This window comes from Dendropsophus ebraccatus, chromosome 9 (genome assembly GCF_027789765.1).
Source record: "Dendropsophus ebraccatus isolate aDenEbr1 chromosome 9, aDenEbr1.pat, whole genome shotgun sequence".
In the NCBI taxonomy this organism is placed as follows: Eukaryota; Metazoa; Chordata; class Amphibia; order Anura; family Hylidae; genus Dendropsophus; species Dendropsophus ebraccatus.
Window position 1 is genome coordinate 65,140,900 of NC_091462.1, and position 12,775 is coordinate 65,153,674.

General features: G+C 46.6%; 1 protein-coding gene across 2 annotated transcripts in view; it reads right to left on the reverse strand.

The window, feature by feature from the left end:
• The window catches only part of PGAP1 (post-GPI attachment to proteins inositol deacylase 1), a 321,065-nt gene that overhangs the window by 143,600 nt on the left and 164,690 nt on the right, over nucleotides 1–12,775 (reverse strand). For both annotated transcript variants that reach the window (XM_069983559.1, XM_069983560.1), the window contains 2 exons: nucleotides 9,407–9,490; nucleotides 7,247–7,296 (listed from right to left, as the gene is read on the reverse strand). In XM_069983559.1, coding sequence (XP_069839660.1) covers nucleotides 7,247–7,296; nucleotides 9,407–9,490 — 134 coding nt within the window. The remainder of the gene's footprint in view (nucleotides 1–7,246; nucleotides 7,297–9,406; nucleotides 9,491–12,775) is intronic.

A 12,775-nucleotide genomic window follows, 5' to 3' on the forward strand; every position in this document is an offset into this window, starting at 1 on the left:
CACAATCAACGGTATCCCCAAACCCCTCCCCCCCTCAACCCCCCCCTTCCCCCCTCTCTCGCAGTACCTCTCTCCATGCCGCCCTTAGATCAACCAAAAACAACCTAGAACGGTGGTAGCGAAACCATAGATCAGAAATCTGACAAGTGTAGCGGAGATAATGACAACTCCTCTGCCCTCCAGTATTGGTCTGGGGTGTGGGCCCGATTAGTACAGTTTGAGTCTCCCCAGGGAACCCGCCAGGTCCGCTTTCAGGTACCATTCTGTCAGTTTAAATGGGGAAATAGCATGAACAATTTCCTGGTCACTACAGAAGGAAGTTATAAACGATTTCCATTTAGAGATGAAGTGTGTAGTTTTCGTAGACTTATGCTGCTCAGCCTCCAGTTGGTCCATTGTCATATAGTATTTTACCTGGGCGACTACCTCAGAAACAGATGGGATGGTGGGTACAAGCCATTTGGTTAACAGACACCTCTTGGCCACTAAAATAAATATATGCATGAGATGGGAAATCGGGTTGTCGCTTTCAGGGATGTGGAGTATGATGGTAGGGGCTCGTATTGGTAACCTTTGGTGCAATTTGGACCACAACAATTCACTCAAGGCCGACCAGTATGAGTCCAGGACAGGGCAGGTCAGGAGACCATGTAAAAGGTCAGTGTTGGGTGTGCGGCACCGGGGACAGGCCGTGAGACGGTTGGGGTCTGTGGAAGTGCCCGGCAGTGAGAAGCCATATAGGGCGTGGTGCATTATTTTAAAATGCGTTTCCCTCCACCGTTCATTAATCACTGAAGCTCGTATTATACCCCAGCCCTTCAAGATGTTATCCTTCAGGCCGGTCTCCCCTAGCTTACGTTCCCAGTAATCGAACATTTGTGATTCCAAGTGCTCCAGACCTGATCGTTTGATGTCCTGATAGATAAGTGATAAGGAGTGACAGGCCTCCGAGCAGTCCACATAATTCTCCAGGATGCCTGGTTGTATTTCTCGTGACCAGTTCCCAAGGCGGGAAGTCAGGAAGGATGTGACTTGTCTATATGGTAAGAAGTGGCCTGCTCCCAGGCCTGTGGCTGCCCGTAGTTCTGCAAACGTCAAAAGTCTCGGCTCCGAGGCGTGGAGGAGGTCTCCGGCCTTTCGTATACCCCTAACCTTCCACATTGTAAACATTTTGTTCTCCCTTCCCATTGTGAACTCCGCATGGTTCCAGAGGTCCATATGCCGACTAGCTAGATACGATTGCTTTAGCAGGATCCTGACCTGTTTCCAAGCTGCAATGGTATCTCGAAATGACACACTGACTTTTATGTTGGGCGGGAGGCAGGCGAATTTGGTGTGTAATATGGACTCTAGGGACCATGGGGAGGCCAGTGCAGACTCCAGGGGGATATTCGAGAACGGTCCCCCGCCTCTTAACCAATCTATGCTATGTCTCAATAGGCAAGCTAGGTTATAGTATCGTACGTCTGGCATGTTAAGGCCGCCTTTATCTTTTGGGAGTACTAATTTTTTATACGCAATGCGGGGGCGTTTATTTGCCCATATGAATGCGGTGAAAGCACGCTGCAGCGTCAGCACGTCCTGGTGTCGGAGGAGTAGGGGTATCATCTGGAGGGGGTACAACATTTTGGCGAAAGACATCATCTTCAGCAAGTGACATCTAGCTAGGAGGGGAAGAGGCAGGGCGGCCCATTTCTTGAGTTCTCGTACTATTTTTTGAATGATAGGGGGAAAATTTAGCGAGTAAAGCGAGTGCGGAGAGCGGCCTACGTGTATTCCCAGGTAGCGTATGTGCGTGCGGGTGACCTTGACCGGAATGTCAGGGAGGATGGCTCTGTTGGTCGGGGAGGGAGCAAGGTCTAGCATTTCGCTCTTCGCTACGTTGATCTTATAACCTGAGCATTCCCCGAATCTCTGCAGCATCTTGAGGACTTCAGGTAGGTCTCGGTCCGGACGCTCCAAGAACAGGAGGAGGTCGTCCGCGAACAAGGCCACCTTAGCCTCCTGATTGCCTACTCTAATCCCTCTCACCTGCTTTGTGGCCTGTAGCTGGCGTGACAATGGTTCTATCGCAAGATTAAAAAGTAAAGGGGATAGGGGGCAGCCCTGCCTGGTCCCCTTCAATAAAGGAAAGGGAGGGGATAGGAAACCGGGGGTGGATACCCTCGCCAGAGGGGAATGATACATGGCCGCTATAAGATTGTGGAAGGCGGCAGGGAACTGCATTCTCTCTAGGACCGTCCGCAACCATCCCCAGCTCACGTTGTCAAAGGCTTTCTCAGCATCTACCGACAATATGGCTGGGGATGGGTGCAGGTCCGGGCGCAGATGGACTTCATCAAGGACCGCGATCACCCTTCTAATGTTGGATACTGCTGCCCTCCCCTTGATAAAGCCAACCTGTACCGGGGATATTAATCTCGGGAGGATGAGTGACAGTCTGTCCGCCATAATTTTGGCCACTATTTTGAGGTCCACATTGATTAGTGAAATGGGCCTATAGGAGTCTGGAAGAAGAACGTCTTTCCCGGGTTTTGGTATTACAACTACATGGGCTGTATTGCTTTGTGGCGGGATCACTCCATCTCCTGTCAAATAGGTGTTGTATAGTTTGGATAGTGATACTGACACATTGTCAGTTAAGATGGAATAGAAGTCCCCGGAAAATCCGTCTGGGCCAGGTGCTTTATTTTTGGGCAAATGAGAGATAGTTTCCTGCACCTCTGTTGCCGTAATAGGGGCATTCAGGGCCAGGCTCTCTTCTTCCGATAGGGAAGGTAAAAGATCCAACCATGGCTCAAGCGAATTTCCTAGGGGGGGGTCAGCGGAGTAAAGCTTTGCATAGTAATCCCCAAAGACCTTATTAATGTCAGCGGGGGAGGTATGATATGTGCCTTGTGCATCTCTTAATTTAGTGACATGTGAGGGAGGGTTGGGGCCTTTGGCAAAGCGGGCCAGTAAACGGCCCGCCTTGTTTCCATATCTAAATAGCTGTGCCTCCAGGTGGGAGCGGCTTAAGGCCTCCTTCCTCCTGAGCCACAGGTCGTAGTCAGATTTGGCTTGTGACCATGCTTTCTGAAGTGTCGGGTTAGGATTTGCGAGAAAGGCGGTGTAGGCCACCCTTAGTTGTTGACTATAGTGAGCGAGGCGAGAGTTTGCTTTTTTCTTTTGGGAGGACACGTAGGCCATTATTCTACCCCTTAGCACCGCTTTCGCTGCATCCCAAAAGAGTTGGGCATCTTGGGTGTGAGCCTCATTATCGGAGGCATATGTCATCCACCATCCCCTTAACATGTCTTGAAAAGACTCATCCTTCGCCAAACCTAGGGGGAACTTCCACTGGAAGTCAGATCCACGGGGGTGCAGGTCAGTTACATCTAGACTAACCGGGGCATGGTCGGAGATTACCATCTCATGAATCTCAGATCGCCTTAATCTGGGAAGCAAGGGGGCGGATGCCAAGACGCCGTCAATACGGGACCAGGTGGAATGAACAGAGGAGAAGTGAGAGAATTCTCTCCCATCTGGGTGTAAGTGGCGCCACGTGTCGGTAAGACCGACTGTGCTAATAAAGTCCCCAAAGACGGCATCATTGGCAGACACCCTCCCCGGACCCACCTGCTTCCTTTTTCTATCCTCCAAAGGGGAAGGGACTGCATTAAAATCCCCGGACACCAGGACATGCTGTGACGGATCTGCCATCATTGATACCGCAAGCTCTGAAAAAAAGGGGCGAGAAGAGTCATTAGGACCGTATACATTATGAATTAGGAATTCTTCTGTACCAGTGTTTATTTTGACTACACAGTGCCTACCCTCTGTATCGCAACCCACTAGGGAAGCTGAACAAGAGAAGTGTTTGCTGATGAGTGTTAGCACCCCGGCCTTACGGTTATCAGAAGATGACCCAAACACTGGCCCCACCCACAATTTTCTCATTCTGTCAAAGTCAGCGGATGGTAAGTGGGTCTCCTGTAACAGGACCACATCAGGACGTAATTTTTTCAGATGACGTAGGACCATCATGCGTTTATGTGGAGATTTAAGCCCTTTAACGTTCCAGGAGATTATCCGCATAACCTGACAGAACCGAATAGATCATCTTCTGGCAACATGGAGAGAACGTACTGCGAGCATTTCCCCCCCCCCACCCTCCCATACCAACTCCCAACCAACCCTCCCACAACAGGACCCCCCCCCTCCCTCCCTTCCCAACCCCCAACCATCCCGACAACAACTGTTAACATGTAGTGAATAACCATCACAAACAACAAGGCAATCCCTAAGTGCTGATACCAGAACGTGTCTGGTAGGGATCCATGGTGCCTCATGGCCACCTTTTTTCCATGCGACAAGGCACAGGAGAGTACCTTCCTCCACATCTTCTAATGCCTTCATCCTTGGAGAGCATAGCCCTGCCTCCGTTAGTGAAAAAAGGTATATCCTGTGGTGTGATTCACCGTGTCCCAGGGGAGATAAAGCTGTTGACAACTTCCCCAACCAGGGGATAGACGGGGTAGCAGGATGCTTTCTCTAAAGGTAACCATAACAAGTCCACCTCTGAGGGTGGTAAGACCCGAAATCAACTGTGGGGTCCAGAGAAACATAGAACATAGCTTAGCCCCGGCGGGGCATAGGAGCGGAGCCGGAGCCTTCAAACCGGAGTAAGGGATGATCTCCTCTTGCGCTGTTCTTTGGGTAGCGAGTCACGAGACATCTCGGACCTCCTCGACTCTGTGGGCCACGAAGAGCTGGGGGGCCGCAAGGGGGACCTTGATGAGCTGGGCAGTGGATCTCCAGGGGGTCGCTCCTCACCCGGATCGGGATGAGTAGGTAATCCATCCGGCGGACGCAGGATGTAGGAAAGACCGTCCGCTGCAGCATCAGGAGAGGTGTAGGAGGAAGTGGAGCCGTCCTCATGAAACACCCGCAGGGTGGCTGGGTATATCAGGGCGAACTTGACTTTGTGCTTAAACAGGTCAGAGCATAGGGGTGAGAACAACCTGCGTCGTCTAGTTGTCTCCACAGAAAAGTCACTGAAAATCAGCAGCTTGCGATTCTGGTACGACAGCTCACCTTTATGGCGCCGAAACGCCTGCAAAATGTCCACCTTGTCAGTAAAGCGCAGAAATCTCACTATTATCTGCCGAGGTCGCTCTCTGGGTAATAGCGGCTTGGGTACCCCTTGTATCGGGCCCTGGCGTAGGTCCGGGCCGAGTCTATGGGCTCTCTCCACCTCGCATTCCCGTGGTAGCCGCAGTAGCTGGGGGAGGGTTACCTCACAGAAATGTCTCAGATCTTTGGCCGGGACTGACTACGGGACCCCCAGAATTCTCAGGTTGTTCCTGCGGGACCGGTCCTCAAGATCTTGGACCTTGTCCCACAGGTTCTTATTGTCTTCTTCCAGGGCGGCAAGCTGGGAGGATTGCTGGCCTATAAAGTCCTCCATGTTCTGCATTCTGGTTTCCACCTCATCCAGTCTCTCAGCATGTAGATTCACGTCAGACTGTAGTTGCTTAAGGGAGGTGGCGACTGTGGATGAGAGGGCTTCCTGCAGGTCAGGGGCTAGTTGTTTGGCCACCTCCAGGGCGATCTGCCTGTAATCTAGCTGGGGAGGTACCTGGTCGTCTTCTTGTTCCGAGTATTCCTCCTCAGAGAGCGTGCTCCCTGCATGTGTGGTTGCGCCCGCCATCTTGGAGCCTCGAGGCGCCGTCTTGCCTGCTTTCCCGGTCGCCTTGGTACGTGTTTTCTGACCCATTTTGTTGATAAAACGGTCCATGTGGGTCTGCTCTGCCCGGTGTCTCGTGTGGGTATTCGTAGGTAAGAGATTGCGGGTGTTATTTGCCTGGGACGGGAGCGGAGGCACGGAGCTGCTCTTCCCTGCGACCTCACAGCATGGCGCCGGAACCGGAAGCCGAAATTACATCTTAAAGGAATTTATCATGTGTGTATCTCCTGATCAGGGTTTCCCTAGCATCTGAGTGTTAGCTATTTGCATCTTGAAAACTGCCCATTAAGTCTAGTCGGCTTGGTTACCATTTGCTCTCAGCTTGCTCACAACATGTTGAAATTAATATTCTGCCTCAACTGTTTTCCACTCACAATATTTGGGGAATGATTGGGACAATGCAGAGCAGCTCCATATTCTTGATGACACTGTAAATCCTTACTTTCCTTCTGCATATCATTTAGCAAACCAACAAGGCCCTAAAACAATACCTGCGGACATATTTAAATACCCAAAAACTAACTGGTGTGAGATGCTATGCTGGTCAGAGTTTGCATACAAAAAAGCACTGAGGAGTCCTTTGGCTCCTTTACTGTTGCTTGCTTAAATATTGGGTACCCTTACTGTACTCTGTCATGATAAAAAGCAAACAGAAATGTTGCTCTCAGCCCCTGATCCCGACCTCAGTCTTGTTCCAGGATATTTTCCCTGCTTAGCCCCCTGGATTGTTCATCTGGTACCTGTTCTAATCCTGGCTCTTGTCTCCCGTCATGTTAAATATTTAAAGTACACCATCCTCTGCAAATTGCAATTTCAAAGAAAAAAAAAAAACAGTTTTATATTTTAAATGAAAGAACCAACCAACTTTTATCAAAAATTTTTTTTATAGAGTCTCCGGCTGCAGGCTCACCCATATACTCATCCGAGATGATCACATCCCTGCAGTATTATTCCAGTGCTCCGACGCTGTTCAGATCCCACTGACACCTCTTTTGACTTACTTGATTCTCCAGGGCTTTTGAAGACTGTAAATTAGCGTCTTCTATGCATCTCTATGGCTACACTCTCATAGTGACTTCTGGTCTTTTCAGATTTCAGACAGCCAGAGAAGAGAGTCAAAAGGGCATCAGCAGGGTTTGAAGGGTTTCAGAGCCACAGAATAACATGGGAAAGCGATCATCCCTGGTGAGTATACGGTCAATAAAAAAAAGCAGGGTGCTACTTTAAGGGTATGTGCACACTATGGAATGGCATAGAAAGGTTTATTGTTTGGACGGACGATGGAATCAGTCTGTGCATAGAATGGAATCTATGACAGGGGTGGAGATGCATGCCCGCCACAGTCCGCGAACGAGTGAAAGCTGTGGAATGCGCAACGGGTTTTCCGTCGCCATTTTGTAGTGTGCATGTACCCTAATATATTAAAAACAGTATATCTGAGATTTAGCTCCCATTAGAACACTTCTTGCTATGCCTCTATAAAAAAAAACAAAAAACAGGTACATTAATAATACATACCACTTGGTTAAATCTTTACTATCACATCCAAATATCCAGCTGTGAGTAAACTACAAAATTTCAAAACAAAAAAAAAACATGTTTTACATTACATTTCACAGTTATCTGCACAAATCTATTAGGCATACTTGCCATCAAGTGATAAATTAGCACACTGTCTGATTTTTCATTATTTAGCATGCATAAAGTCTGGGCAAAGCAACTGTACTACATATTTGAGTCTCCCACTGCATTAAACTGTAGATATGCATTTAGAACTTTAAAATACATGTTCTGCTGAATGTGTTCCCACAAAATCATATATCAATCTGCTAAACTCCATTTGTTCTATAACTTAATCTCAAACGTAATGATAAAAGTTCAGTCTACGAAGTAAGGCTGGGTTCACACACAGTATATTTCAGGCAGTATTTGGTCCTTATGTCAGGTCCTCATAGCAGCCAAAACCAGGAGTGGATTAAAAACACAGAAAGGATCTGTTCACACAATGTTTGAAATTGAGTGGATGGCCGCCATATAACGGTAAATAACTGCCATTATTTCAATACAACAGCTGTTGTTTTAAGATAACAGCAAATATTTGCCATTAAATAACGGCCATCCACTCAATTACAACATTATGTGAACAGAGCCTTTCTGTGTTTTCAATCCACTACTGGTTTTGGTTGCAATGAGGACCTGACATGAGGACCAAATACTGCATGAAATATACTGTGTGTGAACCCAGCCTAATACTACATAAAAATAAAATATGGATATACATTAATATTCAAACATTACTGCAAGGTATTTTTAGATGTTTAAAACCACACAATGGCAAAGATTTATCAATGTGTCTAAAGTGCCTACAGCAACAAATTACAGCTCAGCTTCCATTTCTCAGATTGCTTTGGTAAAGTTAAAGCTAAGCTGTGAATGGTTGCTTTCGGCAATTCAGACAGTTTTTGTCCGCAGATGAGTCTGGGCTAATGAGTTAAAATGAGCCCCTTAAAGCAAATGTACCATCAGGTACATTCGCTTTAAGTGTTACCCATGTATAGAATAGCGCCACTGCCGCGGTCCTTTATATAAACCCTGACCCGGCTCAGGTGTACGGCGCCATTCTATTCACGGGTACCGGGCCGGGGGTGAAGCACTGGAGGCGGGCCGGACAGCCCCCAGTGGGAGGAAACACCCTCCCCTCTACGACATGGCTCCATTAGAATCAATTGAGCCGCGTCATAGAGGGACGGGGTTTTCCTCTCACTTGGGGGCAGGCCGATCCGCCTCCAGTGTTTCCAGTGGTACATTCGCTTTAAGGACAAAGCCAATTTTCGTTTTTGCACTTTTGCTTTTACAACTATGTTAAGAAGGCCAAAGCACCCTCATTTTTAACGACACAAGTTGTACTTTGCAACGATAGACTTAATTTTTCCATAAAATATGTTGCAAAACCGGAAAAAAAAAATATCATTTGCGCTGTCAAATTAAAGAAAAAAAGGAATTTGTTTTCATTTCAGGGAGTTTCGGGTTTACGCCATTTGCCCTATGGTAAAATCTGAAATGTGAGAATTTAATAGTTTGGGCAATAGCACATGCGGCAATACCAAATGTTTTATTTATTTATTTTTATTTATAAAATGGGAAAAGGGGGGTGATTTGGACTTTTATTAGGGGGAGGGGATTTTTTTCTTTAATTAAATTTTTTTTTACACCAACTAGAAGCCCTCTGGGGGGACTTCTATATACACAGCACTGATCTCTCAGAGATCGATGCTGTATATATATATACAGCACTGAGCAATGAGATCAATGATACAGGTTTAAAAACAGCTTTTAAATGCTTAATTATCCAGGGCAGTGACAAGAAACCAGTCGACTAATAGAGGGGCTCCCCGGCTGCCAATAGCATCCGGAACGGTGGTGTTCAGAGCGAGGTCCCGGCGTGCCACCTCTCTGAACCCCCTTTGCACAGCCGTGACGTACAGTACAAGGTAAGTCATGGGATGTGAAAGGCATAAAGGCCTTGCAGATGGTTGCCCAAACAAATAATCAGCTACTTACTGATCCTGTACAGACAAGGAACTGTTTGTGCTGCCAATGGCCAGTCTTCAGTCATAAAAATGTTGTAAATATTGTTATGTACAACGTCTATAATACACTAAAAATACACTATCTTACCAAGAAGGTGCTACGACAGTGAAATCTGTTATATGTTTTTCTTTTATCTTGAAGAGGAAATGCAAAACAAGTTTCACTGTATGCCTGTTTTAAAAGGGTAAAAAAATAATTATCAACCCTGTAGATCAGTCCAACAATTTTTTTTTTTTTTTAAATAACTTTTTAAAAATGACATTTACTGATCAATGCTGGGTAAAGATCCCAGTAGCAGTAACAGCCATGATCCCCACCGAGCATCTGCTGCATTTTAATACAGTGAAGAAAAAAAAAAAAAAAAAATGATACTGGATTTTATGAAATCGTGCATTCAATGTGGTCAGTAAGTGGACTATGTTGCTTTGGCTGTTGACTGTACTTTTGTTATCACAGCTATCACAGCTTTTGTTATGCGGTAGGCCCCAGTCCCCTTGCTGATATGGCACGCTGACTGTCGGGCGGCAGGGCCCCCCGAAAGTCATACAGTGCTGCCACAGGCCCCTCTTGCAGTGTCTTGATTGCAGTCACAAGAGACAATCCGGCCCCCAGTTGATGCTGCGCTCCCTGGGGGAAGTGTCCTGCACCCACCTGGCGCACGCTATCAGGAAGCTCTGTGTGCGCCGAAGGCCGGAACTTCCGGTACAAGAGAGCGCGTATTAGAGAAGCTCACTGTACCGGAAGTACCAGCCCCGGCGCGCACAGAGCTTCCTGATGCGTGCGCCAGGCAGGTGGGAGACGGAGCAGAATGTCACCCGGGGACGAAGAGAGGAAGACAGCCGGCAGGGGAGCGAGTGGTTAGGTGAGTTGCTTTTTTTTTTTTTTTTATTTCTCTTTAACTACACTGGGAGCCATCTATAAGGGGGATAACAGGGTGCTGGCCATCTTTAAGGGGGATAACAGGGGGCCATCTATAAGGGGGCTAACAGGGGGGCCATCTATAAGGGGGCTAACAGGGGGGCCATCTATAAGGGGGCTAACAGGGGGGCCATCTATAAGGGGGCTAACAGGGGGGGCATCTATAAGGGGAATAACAGGGGGGGCATGTATAAGAGGGATAACACAGGGGGGACATCTATAAGGGGGATAACAGGGAGCCATCTATAAGGGGGATAACAGGGAGCCATCTATAAGGGGATAACAGGGGGACATGTATAGAGGGATAATACAGGGGGACATCTATAAAGGGGATCACATAAGAGTCAGCCTACCCACTAAATGAGGGTGTAAAGGGGCCAATACAGATGTGCAGTTTGTAGAGAGGAGGATGGTGGTGAGTGAGGAGCCTAATATGTCTGTCTGGCAGATCCTGTGGATTCGTGGCTCAGAGAAGTTCTCATAACGGCTTGGGGCAGATGGAGAAGATGAAAAGGGAAGAACTCCGATCAGAGAAGACGTCCCAGGTGAGTCACCTGATGTAACTGCACTGTAATGGATATGGTGTACAGAACCTGTGTAGAGCTGCGTCCACCTCTTTATGACTGGATGAGGTTGATAGTGTGATCTGTACACAGTGTATGTTATTCAGTAGCATTAGTCAGTATGTGGGGGTGTTAGCATGTGGTGGTGTTCGTCAGCATGTGGGAGTATTATTTGTAACTTGTTATCTGGTACTGTGTTTTATTGGTTCATTTCCTCTGGTGGGCCCCAGGTACCTCAGTCCAACATTGTGTGGAGGCCATCTCTTAGGACATAAAGGTTATTTTTAATCATAAATAAAAGACTGGAGCACTATCTGAAATCTTTGATTGCTGCATGAGAATCTCTGAAATTGTCTCCCATTATACAGTCCCTACAATTACACTTACTGTAACCACTGTGGATTTCACATACTCTAGGACTCTATGCCACTGAAACCCGGGGCAGCTAGCTCAGCGAGGAAAAGAGCACCCAAAGAGTGCTGAAAGATGTGTTCCCACATTACGTTTTTAACATAAATGCAAGGTGGGACACAGCCTAAGGGCCCTATTCCATCGGACTATTATCGTTCAGATTATTGTTAAATCGTTCGAATCTAAACGATAATCGTTCCGGTGAAATGCAGTTAATGATTAACGACCAAACGAGAAATCGTTGATCGCTTTATAAGACCTGGACCTATTTTTATTGTTGCTCGTTCGCAAAACGTTCGCATTGAATAAGACATTGTTCGGTCGTTTGCAATAGAAACGAACGCAATAGCGAATAAATAGCGAAGTAAAAACTATCGCAATTACGATCATAAGTAACGATTATCGTTCCATGGAAATGAGTGAACGTTTTCAGGTCTTTCGCAATAGCGGTCGTTTGAGATCGTTAATAGTTAACGATTATGCAAACGATAATCGTCCGGTGGACTAGGGCCCTAACACTAAACCCTCCTTACTTCTGTCTGCATTGCCTGCCATCTTCCTCTGCACTGCAGCTTCTGGTGAACATGTGATTGCATTCATGTTAAAAAAGTAAGTCCCCAGTAAGGACCAGAAGACTTGTAATTTTGACAGGTGTTCTGCTACTCTTCAGTAAGTTTACAGTTGGTCCCCGGGTGGTTAGGGGGCGCAAAATGGGACACCAGTATTTAGATAAGAAAACAGCAGCTTAGCCACCCGTGCCCTGTATAATGAGCTATGTATAGATCATAAAGCATGCTTACAAGTCTGCCCCATACAAAGAAGTAGACATCGATATTGATTGTGCCTATGATTTAGCATATGACTAAATGCGGTTAAAAAAGTCTCCTTAAAGGAGAAGTCCAGCCAAAATATTTTTTGATATGTTATTACTTATGGAAAGCGATTGTTCGGCCGGCTTACCGGTGATGAAGATGGCCCTGGTAATACTCCCCCATCATCTGCTCATACTATGAGCAGATGATGGGAGAAGTACAACTGTGTATATGTGGCAGCAGCAGCACCGAGCAGGGAGGGAGGGGGGGAGGTAGATGCACAGGCACCTCTCTCCCTTCCTGCTCGATGCCCTCCAAATGTACTGATTGAATAGATTTATGGAATACTTTGGAGAGCAAGAACACTTGCTCCCCGAAGTATTCCATAAATGTATTCAATCGATAAAGCACACTGTACATTACATTCCATTACATAGACATCCATATAAACAATAAAGTCCCATAGACTTCTACATATAGAGCACCCCCTGCTGGACATTCCATAGGAATTACACCCTGGGTCATGACGTCATTGTATCTGAGAGAATTCCAACACTCCATGATCTACTAAATTAAGGGAAATAGCAGTATATGTGTATTTCCCATAATTAATGTACATTAGAAATGTATCTAACTTTCCATAAGTAATAACATATCAAAATAATAATTTTGGCCGGACTTCTCCTTTATTAATGTGCTAAGCATTAAATTAAAAAAATAACTACAAATCAGAAAATAGAAACAGATTAGGA